This window comes from Phocoena phocoena, chromosome 3, assembly GCF_963924675.1.
Source record: "Phocoena phocoena chromosome 3, mPhoPho1.1, whole genome shotgun sequence".
NCBI classification, from domain to species: domain Eukaryota; kingdom Metazoa; phylum Chordata; class Mammalia; order Artiodactyla; family Phocoenidae; genus Phocoena; species Phocoena phocoena.
Genome location: NC_089221.1, coordinates 117,864,342 through 117,880,972, shown reverse-complemented (window position 1 = coordinate 117,880,972; position 16,631 = coordinate 117,864,342). Strand labels below are relative to the sequence as shown.

Sequence of the window (16,631 nt, the reverse complement as noted above, 5' to 3'; positions counted from 1 at the left end):
TTGTCCAAGGTCACACAGTAAGAAGCAAAGTTAGGATTCCAGCTTAGATCTGTAGTGATTCCAGGTCATTATGGAAACCTAAACCTGGGGAGAGTTGCTAGGGACAAATTAAGAGGGGAGAGCCCCATTTACCCCTGCAGAAGTGGGGATGGGGAGGGAGAGTGGGATAGACTATGTATAAATAGCAGGCCTGTTTTTATCCCTACACATGGGCTGAATCAGGCAAGCAGCTCTACCTGGCACAATTTGAGGGCTCTGAATGCCAACCCAGCCCTGTGTCATACAACTCCCGTCCCAGCGTGTCCCTGGGAGCTGAAATGCCTACTGAGAGAGTAATTTCTTTGGGTCAGGACATTGACTCCAGAAGACCCCTGTAAAAATTCGTAAGTTGGAAGAAAAACACGTCAATCTCCTGGCACCTGTTGAACGTGGCAACCTAGGCTAGCCAGCTGGGTCCTGTGGGAGGGGGCTCAGCTTTTATGTTGGAGAAGAAGGTGGTGTTCAAAGGCAAGGAAAAGTAGGAGGCTTGTTTCACAGCCTGTGTCTCTCCAATCCCAGAAGCCTGGGAATTATACTCAATAGTTCAAAAATCCTAATGGAGACAATGTCCTCTGGGACAAAGATGGGGAGAAGCCACTCCAGTGGCTGGAAGAATACCACTAACTTCCTTTGCTTTTGCTGGTTGATACCAGGTGCCTGCAACTGCAACTCTGGTAACCTTGGGCTCACAAGACCTCCTGGCATTCATGTGTCTAATTTTAAATGATAAATGAATTAATTATTATTTACTACTTGATTTATCGGTAGGCAAAGAAGAGGATTTCTGAAGCTCAGAAGATGACATGGGTGGAGGTCTCTGGTTTAGAGCAGGGATGACCGGAGGGACCAGGCCTGGAAGAGAGGAAGGATTGAGGGGTGTCCAAGGGCGAAGCGCAGCTCAGCAGTCCCAAGGCTGCAGCGTGACAAGCATCTGGGGAAAGGTAGGAGCTGGTCCCCGCCACCTGCCGGTCAGCAGCCCTACCCACAGTCAGGCCGCGGCTGCTCTGGCCTAGTCCCAAAATATGTGAGCACCGCCCCCTTCTCCCGCCCCTTTTCCCAGCCGCGCCCACGGGGTCCGGGGCTGGGCAGCAGGCGCCTGGAGCCCGGCGGGAGTCCCAGCGCGGGAGGAGGGGGGGCGGGGCGGCAGGGGGCGGGGCGGAGTCTCGGCGCCTCCCGGAGCCTTATCCCGGCCGCAAGCCCGCGAGCTCTCAGTCTACCGAGGGAGCTGCGCGCGGAAGGCGGCTGGCTCTACTTACTGAGGCTCAAGGGCTCGGGCGGACGGACAGACCGAGTGAATACAGAGACGCCCAGCGGCCGCGAGCTCCGCTCAGATCCCAGCCAGGCTTGCACGCAGAGGCCGGCAGCAGAACGTGCCCGGCAGGATCTCCTGTGCTCCTCCCACCCGGCTCCCGTGCCAGCGCCCGGTGGCCGCCGCCGCCTCCAAAGTGATTGCTGCCTCGCCGCCTCCGCCGAGTCCGGGACCATGAAGCTGCTGCCGTCGGTGGTGCTGAAGCTCCTTTTGGCTGCAGGTAAGAGGGCTGCCGGGGGTCGGGGGGGATGGGGACGCTCTGCAGGGGACACGGAGGAAGATCGCTGCAGCGCCCCCGGCGCGGGCCACTTGGTGGGGCCCGTGCTCCCTGGCAGGCGGGCGCCGGCAGCGGTACGTGGCGACGGGGGTCTGGGCGGCGGGTCTGAAGCGGCCTCGTCCCTCACCCGCAGTGCTCTCGGCGTTGGTGACCGGCGACAGCCTGGAGCGGCTTCGAAGAGGGCTGGCGGCTGGAACCAGCAATCTGGACTCCCCTACTCAATCTACGGACCAGCTGCTGCCCCCGGGAGGTGGCCGAGGCCGGGAAGTCCTGGACTTGGAAGAGACAGACCTGGACCTTTTCAGAGGTGGGTGTGAGGGATGCCCATCCTCGGACCCCGGTGGACAACTGAAGAATAAGTGGATCTGGCATTTATGCCGATTGGGCACACCTATGGTTTGGGGGTTTTCATGGAGAACCTCAAGGAAAAGCCGCTTGGCCTGACAAACTCACTGGGGGGTCCTAGAATGTAGATCCTGTTGTCTTTCTTGCCCAACGTAGGCTCACATGCCACGTTGCTGCCTTTCTGGATACTCTGAGGCAAATTGAAACAGGCAAGGTGTGTGGGGTTGGTACGTTCCTCTGAGGTAAGCTGGGTGATAGGAACAAGGAATGGTTGAGATGCTTTCCTTAGAGTTTCTGTGAAAAAATGTGCACAACCCCTAATTCCCACATCAACTGACTATTATGTATAAAATAAGGTAACAGATGTGGAGATGCTAGGCACATACAAGGTGTGCAGTGTTAGTCTCCTCCATCCACCTGTCTCCAGGTTGGGGAAACAGGGGAACGAGGAGCACTTGGTCCCCCCTCAGGTTAGGCCAGCACCTCCTCGGGAGGCTGTGAATGGTGAGCACTGGGTCCCTAGAGAGCTGTATTGATATGCTGGGTGTCTACAAATCCTACACAAGCCTGGATACTTTCTGACCACCTGGAGTCCCTGAGAGAGACTCCAAGGGAGGAAGGGCCAAATGGGATCCTTCAACCAGCAGAGGTGCTGTGGCTAAGTAAATACAAGCACAGAGCAGAGTCCAGAGCCTCCAGTATTGCCTGCTTCCTTGCCCCCAGTCACCTGCAGAGATTCTTAAGGGTGGAGCAGGGACTGAGCCCTGGAGCCCCAGAATGACTATATTTGGTTGGAAAGATACCCACCTGTTCTGGCTCTGTCTGCTCCTCTGCCACCCTTCTTCCTTACCCAGAGTTTCCCTCAGGTGCTATCTCTATTTAGTATACATCAGGGGTCTGCCCCAAAGCTGAGGCTGGGTTCCCACCTTCCATCCTCTCACAGTGGCCCTCTGGGGGTCACTCCTGGCCTGAACAACTGTATTCTCCTGGCCCTCTCCTCATAGGCAGGGCAGAGCTGGGCTGTGACTCACCCTCCACCCACACAGCTGCTCCTCCTAGCTCTGCAGACCTGACTCACTGCTCCCTCTCCCTGGCAGGAGCCTGGCTGTCACCCTGTCACTCTCTCCCTCCCTTTTCTTTTTTTTTAAAAATTAATTAATTTATTTATTTTTGGCTGTGCTGGGTCTTCGTTGCTGCATGCGGGCTTTCTCTAGTTGCAGAGAGCGGGAGCTACTCTTCGTTGTGGTGCGCATGCTTCTCATTGTGGTGTCTTCTCTTGTTGCAGAGCACGGGCTTTAGGCGTGTGGGCTTCAGTAGTTGGGGCACACGGGCTCCGTAGTTGTGGCTCGTGGGCTCTAGAGTGCAGGCTCAGTAGTTGTGGCGCACGGGCTTAGTTGCTCCACGGCATGTGGGATCTTCTCGGACCAGGGCTCGAACCCGTGTCCCCTGCATTGGCAGGCGGATTCTTAACCACTGCGCCACCAGGGAAGTCCCTCTCCCTCCTTTTTCTGATCGGCTGGGCCCTCCTGCCTCAATTTCACCACAGCCGTGGTCATTGGTTTCCTCTGAGCATCTGCCTCACCTTCTGAGTTCTGAAAGGGCCTGGGTCTGCACCAGAGGAAACAAGAGTCTATGGGACTACTACTGGCATCTGCCTCTTCTTTTTACTTGGGTTTGCTGGGCAAAGACTATTTTTCAGGTCTAGGGATCCTATCACCTAAAATAAATAACTGTTACCATTTATTAAGTGCCTCCTGCATTCTAGGCACTTAACATGTTATTGTGGGTTAATTAATCCTTGCTGCAACCCTCTGAGATAGGAACACCTGTTCTCCACTTTTTACCAAGAGCTACAGGGTTCAGAGAGATTAAGTGACTTGCCCAAGATCACATGGCTGAAATTCGAGCATGGGTCTGCTAACTTCAGAGCCCATTCATTGTCTCATTCCTGGCTCAGCATCCCATGTGCTCTAGGCTTGTCTGGAAGAGGGGACTGGGTTGTGTGAGGCAGCTTGGTGTGTTGGGAAAGAGCACTGGATATGGAGTCTAGAGACCACATTTCAGATCCCAAACCTGTAGGACCTTGGGCAAGTCACTGCCTTTCAGGACCTCAAGTTTTTCAACAGAAAATGGAAAGCCATATTTTTTGAAGTCAATTCCACCTTGAGGATCCTAGGACTCCAGTCTAATGTATGACGCTCATCCTTCTACCAGACATGTGGCTATAGCCATAGACAGCAGGCACCTTTTTTCTGCTGGGACAGGGGAGGGGAGACTTGTGTCAGACCCCTGGGCTGATGGGCATAGCCCATGATCAGTCCCAGCTGGATGTCTGTGTGAGGTTGTTTTTCCCTTTTTAAGTGTGGAAAGAAGGGGGAGAGTTATCATTGTTCTAGTTCCTTCTGATAGTTCTTTACTTTCCATCTCTCTGCTTCTTGTGCACTGTACTCCCCATCCTAGGGAGCTGTAAACAGGACGTCTGGGGATATATGTAAATGGACCTTTGAGAGAAGTGGTGAGCTGCAAATAGCACACAGAGCAGGGTAGATATTTTGCTTGATGTCAAAAAAGCAAGGCTCTTTGAAATTAGCACACTATTGTAAATCAACTATAGATCAATAAAAATATTTTTAAAATTAAAAAAATTTAAAAAGTTAAAACAGCAAATCTCTGACCAGGGGTGGCCTGCTTGCTGTCCCTGAGCCTGGTTCTGCTCTGGGCTCATGGTCCGCTGCTGCTAATGGGTACCCCAGAGGGGACCACCTGGACATGGGCACTGTTCTTATTTTAGGAGCCTCTTCCCTCTAAAATACTCTCCAAGTACCTTCTCCAGAAGCAATTTTTATCTCTGACGCTGTCTTCCTGCAAATGGGTCACTGAGTGTAGCATCAGGAAATGAGGCTGATTTAAGGCCAAAATAGAACCAAGTGGGCGTTGGGGAGTAGGAGATGAGGATGGACAGTGGGGTGGGGGTGAGGTTAGTAGAACTGCCCAATCAGCTGCAGTTACTCAACAGAAGCTACTCAACAGAAGCCAGCATTCTTAGAATGAGGTCCTTTTTTTTTTTAGTGTCACTTGGACCCAGTAGTCTTTTTTTTTTTAACATCTTTATTGGAGTATAATTGCTTTACAATGGTGTGTTAGTTTCTGCTGTATAACAAAGTGAATCAGCTACACATATACATACATCCCCTTCTCCCCTCCCTCTTGCGTCTCCCTCCCACTCTCCCTATCCCACCCCTCTAGGTGGTCACAGAGCACTGAGCTGATCTCCCTGTGCTATGCGGCTGCGTCCCACTAGCTATCTATTTTACGTTTGGTAGTGTATATATGTCCATGCCACTCTCTCACTTCGTCCCAGCTTACCCTTCCCCCTCCCCGTGTCCTCAAGTCCATAGAATGAGGTTCTTAAACTGAGTTTATGAAATCTCTTCCTTGGGACCCCCCAGCCTCTACTTCCTCCACCACTTTTGGGAGGTCTGCCCAGTCTTCCTTCAGCTCTTGAGAGGCACTGAGCCGAGAGGCCTTCCCAGGCCTCTGACTTCAGGTAGGATCAAAACATCCTTCCAGACACTGTGCTGTTCTGATTTTTTCCCCTGAGGAAGTCAAAGTCGTAACAGGGTACTTTTCTACCGCAGCTGCTTTCTCTTCCAAGCCACAAGCTCTGGCCACACCGAGCAAGGAGGAGCGTGGGAAAAGAAAGAAGAAAGGCAAGGGGTTAGGGAAGAAGAGAGACCCATGTCTTCGGAAATACAAGGACTTCTGCATCCATGGAGAATGCAAATATGTGAAGGAGCTCCGGGCTCCATCCTGCATGTAAGTGTCCCTTCCCCGGGGCTGACTGTTAACAGCTCACTCTTTGTCAGCCTGATGGCTGTTCCTGGTTGTCACTGTTCCTTGAATTCATAAATCCACCCAGTTTCTTCTCAACCTCTGGGAGGAAGTTGGGAGGAGGGGAAATATTTTTAGTCAGCGGAAGGGGCTCCCCCCAGCATAGGATGCAATTTCCTGTGGCGTGGGTTTGTGACGCTCTTTCATCTTTGGGGGCATTTCCTGCTTGCTCAGAAATGAGCACACGCTAGGAGAGCTGACACCTGAAGGCAGGTTCTTCATTTCTGCCTCATGCCCTACTCCAGATGGGAGAAGCCAGTAGGAAACATGGCAGAGTGGGGCTCCTGGGTGGAGTGGAGCTCCCGTGGCCTTCTTTCCCACGTCCTGCAGGTAGGTATGAGGTGCATTTGGATATGTGCTATGCAGGTATGTGTACTCAGACATATGTGCATATGAATGAGCAAATGTGGGTTGATTCTAAGACATGGCAGGACTGTAGAGAAAGCAATCATTGTGGGAGCAGGGAGAAGCCCCTCCTCCCTTCTTCCTCACCCTGGCCAGGGCCAGGAGGTGGGGGACATGGTGGGTATTGACCTTTGGCTATGGGGGTGGGAGAACACTTCCTTTGTGTAAGATTAACGGAAAATGGAACCCAACTCAGTAGGCATCAGCCCCCGGTCAGGCAGTACCACCCCTTCCCTGGGCAGGGGTGTGGGTGGAGAGGCCATGGGTTCCCCAGCCACTCTGCTAGGCCCAGCCCAGCAAATGGCTGCCTTGGCAACCCCTCAGGGATGACGACACTGCCATGCTCTGTGGCAGGCATAATGTCGCCACTGTGCCTGAGACCAACACCCACATCAGGCTGTAAACATGCACTCTCGTCTGCTGGGCTTGAGTTTCTATGGAGTGGCAACCTCTGTGACCTGGGAGGCTCTGGACAGAGTCAGGAGATTGCTGTGTGCACACGCTTCCCAGCCTGTCAAGAAGGCTGGCTGCCTCGCATCTCTTCTGCTGTGATTGGTACAGATCCTTTGTTTTTTTTTTTTAAAGCTTCCTTATCCCATCTGATCTCATATAGCAGAGTTGCCCTGTATTTGGCAATTGTCAGACAGACCCATCTCCCCCCTCCATGTCTACAGTCACTTGTGTGTCCTCTCCTTTCATATCCTTGTCAAGAGCTTGGTATTGGAGAGGGTTGCTTAAGAGTGACCTAGACAGTGGGAGGGAGACGCAAGAGGGAGGAAGTATGCGGATATATGTATACATATAGCTGATTCCCTTTGTTATACAGCAGAAACTAACACAATATTGTAAAGCAATTACACTCCAATAAAGATGTTAAAAAAAAAAAAAAAAAGAGTGACCTAGACAGTCCCCCAATTATTCTTCCAGAAGTCTTGAGACAGGGCAGGGAATGTTTGTCCTAAATTTGTAAACTGGCCTCATTAGCACAGGGTGGAGGCAGTGACTCTGAGCGTAGTCAAGATGGATCAAGTCCAGAAACCTGTCTGGGCCGAACTGGTCCAGGGCGTTGGTGGACGGACTTCCACTGCTCAGCTGAGAACTCTTTTAAGGCTTCTCTCCTGGAGAGCTGAGCTTGACTGACCACCTAAACCCAGAGAACCTAGATAATGGTGTCCAGGGTCAAGGTGGCCCTAGGGATGGTGATGGTAACTGTGACAGTGCCTTCCTTCCTTTGCCATGGAGCTTTACAGTTTACATTTAATATGAGTTGAGCCCAACAGGTCTCTGTTGAGCACCTACTTGGTGTCAGCTATTCTAGGGGACGGGAAAATACAGCCCTGTATTCTCAAAAGTCCTCTGCTGGGTAGGCAGGGCTTGCTGTCTGTACTTGAAAGATGAGGAAACTGGAGCCCAGAAGTAGGAAGTGATTTGTCTGAGATCAACAGCTAAATAAAGTGTGTGGAAACAGGACAGGCACTCAGGTGCCTGACTTCCCGTCCAACATGCTTTTCATGCCCCCAGGCTGCACTGGGTGTTGGATTGCGTCCTTCTTCCCTGTCTGTTCTTACAGAGTTGGAGCACGATTTTACAGAGGGCAGCTATTATACTAGAGGTCTCCTAAGGCTTTTTCTAATTGAAGAGCATGGAATCTGATGTGAAGACTCTGTGTCTGCTTCCTAGGCAGATTTTCAAGGGGCTGGATTCTGTGTCTGGCTTGGCAGCCTCCTGTCTCCAGCCCTTGGTACTCAGGGCAGCAGGCAGCAAGAAGACACAGAGCTCCTGGTTTGGGAGAATGTGACATCTGGGCACCTACATCTGGGACGCTTTGTGGCTCCTTCTTGCCTCCAGACCCAGCAACCACCAGCCGGGTGTGTCAGGCTGCCGTGGTGAGCTTGAGGCTGGCCGGCTTCCTAAACCAGCCCTCTGCAGCCATCACCCACAGGAAAACCCTTTTGTGTCACCAGCCAAAAGTTGCCCTCAAAGAGCAGTTTCCTGGGGCTCCTGATGAGCTGCTGACCCAGAAACTGGCTGCAAAGTTTCCTGTGGCTGGAGGAAGCCTGGGGACAGTTAGCCTGACGAGGACTCAGAGCTGGAAGAGAGACAGGCCTGAAGGCTCTACTTGGCCTCACTGCCCAGATGCCAAGAAGGAATGGCGAGCCCCCTTCTCTTTGGCTCCGTCTGACTTTGGTGCTCCCTTCCTCAGGATATGGGCAGTATCCTCCGGAATCTGATTATATAGTAACTCCCACACATGTGGGACTTGGCCTTTTATTAAGTGCTTTTATTTGTATTATCTCATTTGAGCTTCACAAAGCTCTAGTGAGGTAAGCATTTATTATTCCTGCCTTTCACATGAGAAAACTGAAGCTTGGAAACACGACCGTAACTTGCTCCAGATCACCTGGCTAGAAATAGCAGCAGGACCAGTCTGGAACTCATGTATTCTGAGCCCCCTGCGCCAAATGGTGCCCCCTCCACCTCCTGGGGTAGGGGTGGAGAAATCCAAATTGGAAGATGTCTCTGTACTCTAGAGGGTCCTTGCTTCTGTTGTAATACAACTTCTGAAATGGGCCACAGACGTGGGTAGGAGCAACACATCGCAGTTTGATGGGTCACTGGCTCTGGGCAAGACACACAATCTTGCCCTCACCCTGGGATGCTTGGAATGCTCCTTCCCTGGGGGAGCCAGGAGTTGTCTGCAAAGGGAGGGGGACGTGGGTAATATTAGGATGTTTACATTATTATCCTTTTGACTCAGGGTGGGGGTGGAGGGATTATGTAACTGAATTGTGGGACTCTGAGGCCAAGCTTTATTTCTATCATCTGAGTAAGTACCTGTGGGGTTTGAATGATGGGCTGGAAGTGAAAAACAGACTCAACTTCACCTTCCCTCCCCGCAGGAAAGCACAGTCTCTGAAGTCAGCCAGACTGCTGAGTCAAATCCTGGTTCTACCACTCACTACCTGTGTAATCTTGGGCAGGTTATCTAACAGAAGTTTGGCCTCAGTCTCTTCATCTTTAAAATGGGGATAGTAACTCCTACTTCATAGAGATGTTTGGTTTTTTTTGTTTTTTTGCGGTACGCGGGCGTCTCACTGTTGTGGCCTCTCCTGTTGCGGAACACAGGCTCCGGATGTGCAGGCTCAGCGGCCACGGCCCACGGGCCCAGCCGCTCTGCGGCATGTGGGATCTTCCCAGACCAGGGCACGAACCCGCGTCCCCTGCATCGGCAGGCGGACTCTCAACCACTGCGCCACCAGGGAAGCCCATAGAGATGTTTTTAAGATTACATGAAATGATCCTTGTAAAGCAATTAGCACAGAGTACTTGGCTCATAGTAAGCCTGTAATGTGTGCTATTAATTGTTATTTATCATTCAAGATAACAGTAATAATAACTGAGAGAGCAGAGTCAGACCGCTCTCTGTTTCTGCTCCAGAAACCCATCAAGCCCATCAGATATGTGTTTCCTTGGGGTAACCTACACTGTTCAGAATGGAAAGAATTATGAATTTGGAATTTGGCCCTTCTGCTCCCTAGTTGTGAAACATTTAGCAAATCATTTACTCTCTCTGACCCTAATTGTAGTCTTTCAATATGTAAAAGAGGTTATACCTGCCTACCAGGGTGTTATGAGTCTCAGTTAAGCTAGTCGATAAGGACAGTGTCTTATAAAGTTCTTTGAACAAGTGAATTTCCAGGGGTGCTCCTAAGAGCATCCTCTATGTCCTGGCAGGATAGGGGTCATTATTTTGTCCACCTGGGCCGATGGGACAGATGCATGGAGAGGCTGGGCAAGGAGCTGTGTGCTCTGCTGTGGGCCTGACCTACATTTATCCTGCAGTGAGTTGGTTCCCCGAAACACCCAGAAGGAGCTGGGAAAGGAAGAGGTGCTGGGAAGGAAGGCAGGGGCAGCCTGGCCCCTGGGTCTGATAGGTCTGCTCCTTGGAACTTTCCTGGTACCTCTCGGCAGGAAGAAGGGATTCCTTGCTCTGAGGAATGAGGTGCCTAACCTTTTCCCCAGAGGATGTGCAGTTCAAAATAGAGGGCCACCGGGTTCTCGGTGCTTCCTTCAGCAGTTAGTGGCCTAAAGTCCCCAGGCAGACAGTGCCACGGCATCCCTGACTGGGCATTTATGGATGTGTGTGGGCAGCACACTGAGCTCACCATCAGTCTGTGTCGATGTCTCTGCCCTGCTATGTGACTGTGGGGAAAATAGCTCTGCCTTTCTGTAACATGGGCTCCTACCTACATCAAAGGATCTCTGGGATGCTCAGATAAGGAAAGGGATGTGAGGGAATTCCCTGGCAGTCCAGTGGTTAGGACCGCGCTTTCACTGCCTAGGGTCTGGGTTCAATCCCTGGTCGGGGAACTAAGATCCCACAGGCCAAGCCGCGCAGCTCCCCCGCAAAAAAAGAAAGGGACGTGAATGTGCTTGTTCAGCTGTAGGCACTTCTCAATCTTCCCAACGGCTTCCAGGAAAAGTTTTGTGTTAGAAGAGGCAGTTGCCATCTGATTTATTTCTTGAGTGAGAAAAGCCAAGGTTTTTTTTGTGACATTCTAAAATGTACTGGCAGAACAGCTAGGCAAGAAGATGTTTTCTTGGTTTGTTTGCTTTGTCCTGGGATGAAGTAGGCCTGATAGCCCAGCGTTCAGAGGCCAAAGGCCAAAATTCAGCTTTCAAGTTGGGCCTTGCACCCAGGGGGAGCTGGGAGTTAAATGAAGGAAACTTGAGAAAAATGACTTCTGGCAAAGGAGCAGGGCCTATTAATAGGCTGGGCAGTGGCAGAGGGACTGGACGCTGGAAGCATTGGTGGGGAAGGCTGGGTTTATTTCTGGGTCAGAGTGTTGAAGGGCCTCACAAGAGGGAGTGATACTGAATCCCCTCAGTCCAACCCACCAGCTCTTGTGCCCAAGTCCTCTGAACATTTTAACACACGTATAATTAATCATCCACACGTGGAACAATCTAGCCAAGACCTGAAGTCCTCCTTTGCTTTTTCCCTGCCCGGAGTAGGAATTTTGTGCCAGAGGACCAAAGGGAATGAAGAAGGGGAGGGCGTGGAGTGAAGGAGGAAGGGCACAGAGCCTTTAGAGGGGCTTCTAAAGAGTCTTGTACTATAGGAGGCTAGAGGAAGGACAGGAATCACAGTTAGGGACTGACAGGCTGAAGCTGTGAGGAGTGGGCTCTGGCTTATGTAGGTGGCCCGTTGCCAAGAGTGAAGCCAAACCACTAACTTCATCTCTGCTTTGTTCTGTTTTGGACCAGCTGCCACCTGGGTTACCATGGAGAGAGGTGCCATGGGCTGAGCCTCCCAGTGAAAAATCGTTTATATACCTATGATCACACGACCATCCTGGTTGTGGTGGTCGTGGTGCTGTCATCCGTCTGTCTGCTGGTCATCGTGGGACTTCTCATGTTTTGGTGAGTGTTACAGGCTGTTTTTGCAAATCACTTCTATTCCTCCTCCTCCAGGATCTTCTACCTGATGGTCACATGAGCCCTCTAACCTCCCAAATCCTGGGCTAGGAGTCTGACTAACATTCCTGGGTACAGGCTCTCCAAGAACCTGGCTTCTCTGGTATGACATATGTCCAGTGTCTAGAGCCCAGGAAAAAAATTGCCAGGCCATAGGAGGTCCTGCTTCTCACAGCAGGCTCAGCAACCCACCCATGGAGCCACATCTTCACACAGTTCTTTTTCCTGACTCTGTTCTCTGATGGCATTAGGGTGTGGTTTGGTAGTCAGGACATGGGTGGTGCTATTGGTATATCCTTCCAAATCTGGGGCATCTAGTCCCCAGGCCATGCTTTCAATCCAGCTTATATTCTAGACTGAGGAGACCTACTAAGCACTCTGTGCCCATTTACAAGCATGCAACTCATGTGTTGTGAGACCTGGATCAAGTTACCTGTCTTTCTAAGGGTTGTAATCTTTCAGTGATTGTAATCTCTGTTCCCCTACCTTATAAAGATGTTGTGAGGATTGTATAAATGAGGTGAAAGTTCTTAGCAAATTGTAGCCTGCCATTAGAGACAGGCATCCTTTGGGGCAGTTGGACCTTTGGCCAGAGGTCTGTTGAGCTGCTGTATCCTCTGGGCTTTTCCAAGTATGGAGAGAATCACTGGGCCAGAATCTTTTGGAAGGACCAGCTCTGGGGCCTGCACGCTGCTGTAGCAGGCAGAGCTTGCTCACAAAACTTACTTTCCTCAGGTACCACAGGAGAGGAGGTTATGACGTGGAAAATGAAGAGAAAGTGAAATTGGGCATGACTGCATCCCACTGAGAGAAACCTGTGCTCAAGGTAATGGTCCATCCTTTGCCCAATGGTACCATCACCACCTTTCCTGGATCTGTTTCTAGGCATGCTGAATTCTTCTCTTGACCTAGGAGTTAGGGGTTGGGCTGCTATGGAGTCAGGGTCCCACTGCAGAATTGTTTTCAAAAAGGTTCTCAGTGCTGCATCTCCACTTAGGGTGGAAGTTGCTAGAGAGATACCCAAGACCAATGCCTGAGAAGACAGCTTCTCTCGTCCTTGTCTCTTCTCCTTCCCACCCCTTCCCAGAGATCTTTCCACTTCTTTTTTTTTTTTTTTTTTTGCGGTACGCAGACCTCTCACCGTTGCGGCCCCTCCCGTTGCAGAGCACAGGCTCCGGAAGCGCAGGCTCAGCGGCCATGGCTCACGGGCCCAGCCGCTCTGCAGCATGCGGGATCCTCCCGGACCGGGGCAAGAACCCGTGTCCCCTGCATTGGCAGGCGGACTCTCAACCACTGCGCCACCAGGGAAACCCTCTTTCCACTTCTTAAAGCTGGACCCAGGAGACTCTTAAGACCTCTTAAGCTGGATCCAGCTTTAAATGCCTTCTTCTTGTGCTTTAGGAATCAGCTGGGGACTGCTACCTCTGAGAAGATACAAGTTGATGACAGACTCTGCAGAGGGGAAGGACTTCACAACTAGCCATGAAGATTCCTTCATCCCCAGTTGCCATCTAAATTGGGCCTCCCATAACTGCTTTGCCAAAATACCAGAGCCTTCAAGTGCCAAACAGAATATGTCCAGTGGGATCTGGGTCAGAAGAAAGCAAAAGTGAGGGACCTTCGTGCCCTTCTGATTCTCCTCCACCAAGCCCTACTTACCCCCATAAGTTTGTTTAAACACTTATCTTCTGGATTAAAATGCCAGTTAAATTCCATATGCTCCAGGATCTTTGCCTGAAAAAGAAGGAAGGAGAGGAAGAAAGAAAGATTCGGGGACTGGAAGAAAGTAACAAAGATTGAGAAGCCATGTGCTCAACAAGCCACCAAGGGATCTGCCATTTGGACCCTTCAGTGCTGAATTTGATGAGTTAACTGTGAAATACCATAAACCTGAGAACTCTGAATTTTGGGACTTCTACCCAGATGGAAAAATAACAACTATTTTTGTTTGTTTGTTTGTTTGTAAAATGCCTCTTAAATTATATATTTATTTTATTCTATGTATGTTAATTTATTTAGTTTTTAACAATCTAACAATAATATTTCAAGTGCCTAGACTGTTACTTTGGCAATTTCCTGGCCCTCCACCCTGCATCCCCCACCCTCTGGCTCAGCATTAGTCTCCTCTGCTGCAAATGTGAGATGGCTCTGTGATCCATCTGTAGTACTCTATTGTCTGTCCACATTTCGGAAGATCTTCCATGATCTGAGTGCCACAGGGGGAGTTCTGTATGGTCAGGCTGTAGGAATTAACTTTGTCAGATCCACTCTATGAGTTGGACGGCAGTCTTGCCTAGGCGATTGTGTCTACCGTTTGTGTTTTGAAAGCCCAAGGTGCTGATGTCAAGATGTAACAGATATCGGTATTCCCCTGTGTCCTCTCCCTGCCCAGTCTCAGCAGAAGTTGGGCTTCCATGCCTGAAGCTTTCCTGGCCCCTCACCCTCCATGGGTCCAGGTCCACAGAGTGGGAACTCACTGTCCCTTGTGTCAAGACATTTCTCTTATCCTGCCATTCTTCTGGTGCTACTCCATGCAGGGGTCAATGCAGCAGAGGATAATCTAGAAAAGGTATTAGCAAAGAAAAAGGCTGAGGAGGAACAGGAAACATTGGAGCTGACTGTTCTTAGTAATCGATAACCTACCAATTGCTACAGAGAAGGTTGGAGGTGAGGAGGGCTTTTGTGTAAACCCACCCACCTCACCAAAACTACAAAGGTATGCTGTCGTGGTCCCTTCTGGAAGTTTCTGGTGCCATTACTGAACTGTTACAAACCTGAATTTCCAAACCTGGTTTATATTTATACTTTGCAATTCAAATAAAGATAACCCTTACTCCATAGCCTTCTGTCTGATTGTTTTAACTGGGAGCTAGTTTAACGTAGGTATTTTCTAAGCCCATAAATAGCCCAGGCCTATTTATATATACTATCTCAGTATCCCCAACAACCCTATGTAGGAGGTACTATTGTCCCATTTTTCCAGAATTGGAAACTGAGGCTTGGATAGGTTAGGTAACTTGCCCGAGGATACACAGTTGGTAAGTGAGAGAGCTGCAACTGGTAATCTGATTCTAATCATTTGTCTTAGTACTTATATCATACCATCTCTGAGACAGTAGAGAATAGATCTTTCACATAGGAAGTTGGGCTGGCTGTAACCGGGAAAGACATCTGCCCATTCAGTGGGCAGACCCTGGCGTCAGGGCCTATGCTGTCTGTGCAAGCAGGCATTGCTCCTGGAGGAAACAAGTCACCTTTGACTCCCCTCTCATGCTCCACATTCCATCTATCATCTATCAGCAAATCTTGTCAGACCTACCCTTTGGATATATGCTGAATGCAGCCACTTCTCATCACTGTCACTATCATCATCCCAGTCCAATTCACCATCAGCCAGGGACTGAAACTGCGCCCTTAGCTGTGAAAGCGCAGAGTCCTAACCACAGGACCATCAGAGAATTCCCTCTTACCTAGACTCTTGTGGTGGCCTCCTGTCTCCTTTCTTCCACCTTACTCCCATATAGCCCATTTCCAACGTAATAGCCAGTGATCATTTAAAACATAATCCAGATCTTGCAGGCCTTCTCTGACTACCCTATTATACGAGAGAACATTCCTCTCCCACCCCACTCCTCTTACTCTCATTATTCGGCTTTATTTTTCTTCATTGCCCTCATCACCACTAACATATTCTTATTTGTTTTTGTCTATCTCTTCCTACTAGAATGCTAGCTCCATGAAGATAGGGGTGTGTACATTGCTCCAATCCCAGATTGTAAAAGAGTGCAATTGAGTTGTAGGCACACAATATTCGTTATGTGGATGAATGAATACAAGAAATGACTAAAATCCAATCCAAGGCCAGCAAGTGGACAGGTATGTGATGCAGTGCTGCCCTGGAAGTGTGATTGGGTTTAAAGAAGGGCATTTGCTGGGGAGGATGGATGGGGATGACAGGATGAATGGAATTCGAGACAGGTCATGTTGTCCTGGACAGAGTGGAAGCAGAGACTTCCACTGGGAGGCCGTTAGACAAGTGCTACTGGATGCCCCCTCTGCATCCTCTTCTCTTTGAGAGTTGTGACATTGTGAAGTTTCTCCGGGAGCCCACAGAGAGATCTTACATGTACTTTGACTGTCCAAAGCTGAACATATGCATAGCCTATAACCCAGCAATTCCACTTCCAGTGATATACACAAGAGAAATGAGTACATATGCTTACCAAAAGATATGTACAAGAGTGATCTTAGCATTATTTGCAATAAGTGAAAACTGGAAACTACCCCAGTACTCATCAGTATTTGATGATGAAATGAATAAATACATTGTCGTATATCTATACCATGAAATATTAAATAGCAATATGGATGAATCTCACAACGTACTGCTGAGTCAAACAAGCCAGACACAAAAGGATACCTTTCGTGTGATCCCATTTATTTAAAATTTTAAAACAGGCAAAACTCATCTATGGGGAAAGAAATTAGGAAAGGGGTTACTACTGGGATTGATAATGACTGGAAGGGGGAAGATAAGGGAACTTCTGGTGTTCTGATAATGTTATATTCTAAGATTTAGGTACTGGCTTCCCATGTGCACCTCACTTTGAGAAAATTCATTGAGTATGATTTGTGCATTTTTCTACAGGTATTAAACTTCAATAAAAAGATTCTTAAAGACTTTGGTAGAGGACTCTTTTGCTGTTTGCATTATATAAAGCTCTGTAAAGTACCAATGTATTACTTCGGTAGTCAGAGAAAATGGTACAGAAATAGCTCTGGAGCAATGAGTTACTTTGAACTCTTCGTGGGGCTCCCTTTCCTGCCTCTAAGCTTCAAGCCTCCAGTCCTCACTCAGGGCTGGGCTTTTCCGAGCACACTGTTTCT

The 16,631-nt window shown here is 49.7% G+C and overlaps 1 protein-coding gene across 1 annotated transcript; it reads left to right on the top strand.

The window, feature by feature from the left end:
* The first annotated feature begins 1,247 nt into the window (after positions 1 to 1,247).
* HBEGF (heparin binding EGF like growth factor) lies at positions 1,248 to 13,831 on the top strand. The gene is made up of 6 exons (XM_065875064.1): positions 1,248 to 1,568; positions 1,759 to 1,932; positions 5,609 to 5,786; positions 11,535 to 11,690; positions 12,480 to 12,570; positions 13,146 to 13,831. The coding sequence occupies exons 1-5, from the start codon at positions 1,523 to 1,525 to the stop codon at positions 12,550 to 12,552; spliced, it is 627 nt and encodes a 208-aa protein (XP_065731136.1). The 5' UTR covers positions 1,248 to 1,522; the 3' UTR covers positions 12,553 to 12,570; positions 13,146 to 13,831.
* Positions 13,832 to 16,631: the final 2,800 nt, after the last annotated feature.

Bases quoted from the DNA above. Each gene is read 5' to 3' on its own strand.
- HBEGF (XM_065875064.1), top strand. From the start codon at position 1,523: ATGAAGCTGCTGCCGTCGGTGGTGCTGAAGCTCCTTTTGGCTGCAG. The intron at 1,933-5,608 runs GTGGGTGTGAGG...TTTCTACCGCAG, and splicing joins AGACCTGGACCTTTTCAGAG to CTGCTTTCTCTTCCAAGCCA. The intron at 5,787-11,534 runs GTAAGTGTCCCT...GTTTTGGACCAG, and splicing joins CTCCGGGCTCCATCCTGCAT to CTGCCACCTGGGTTACCATG.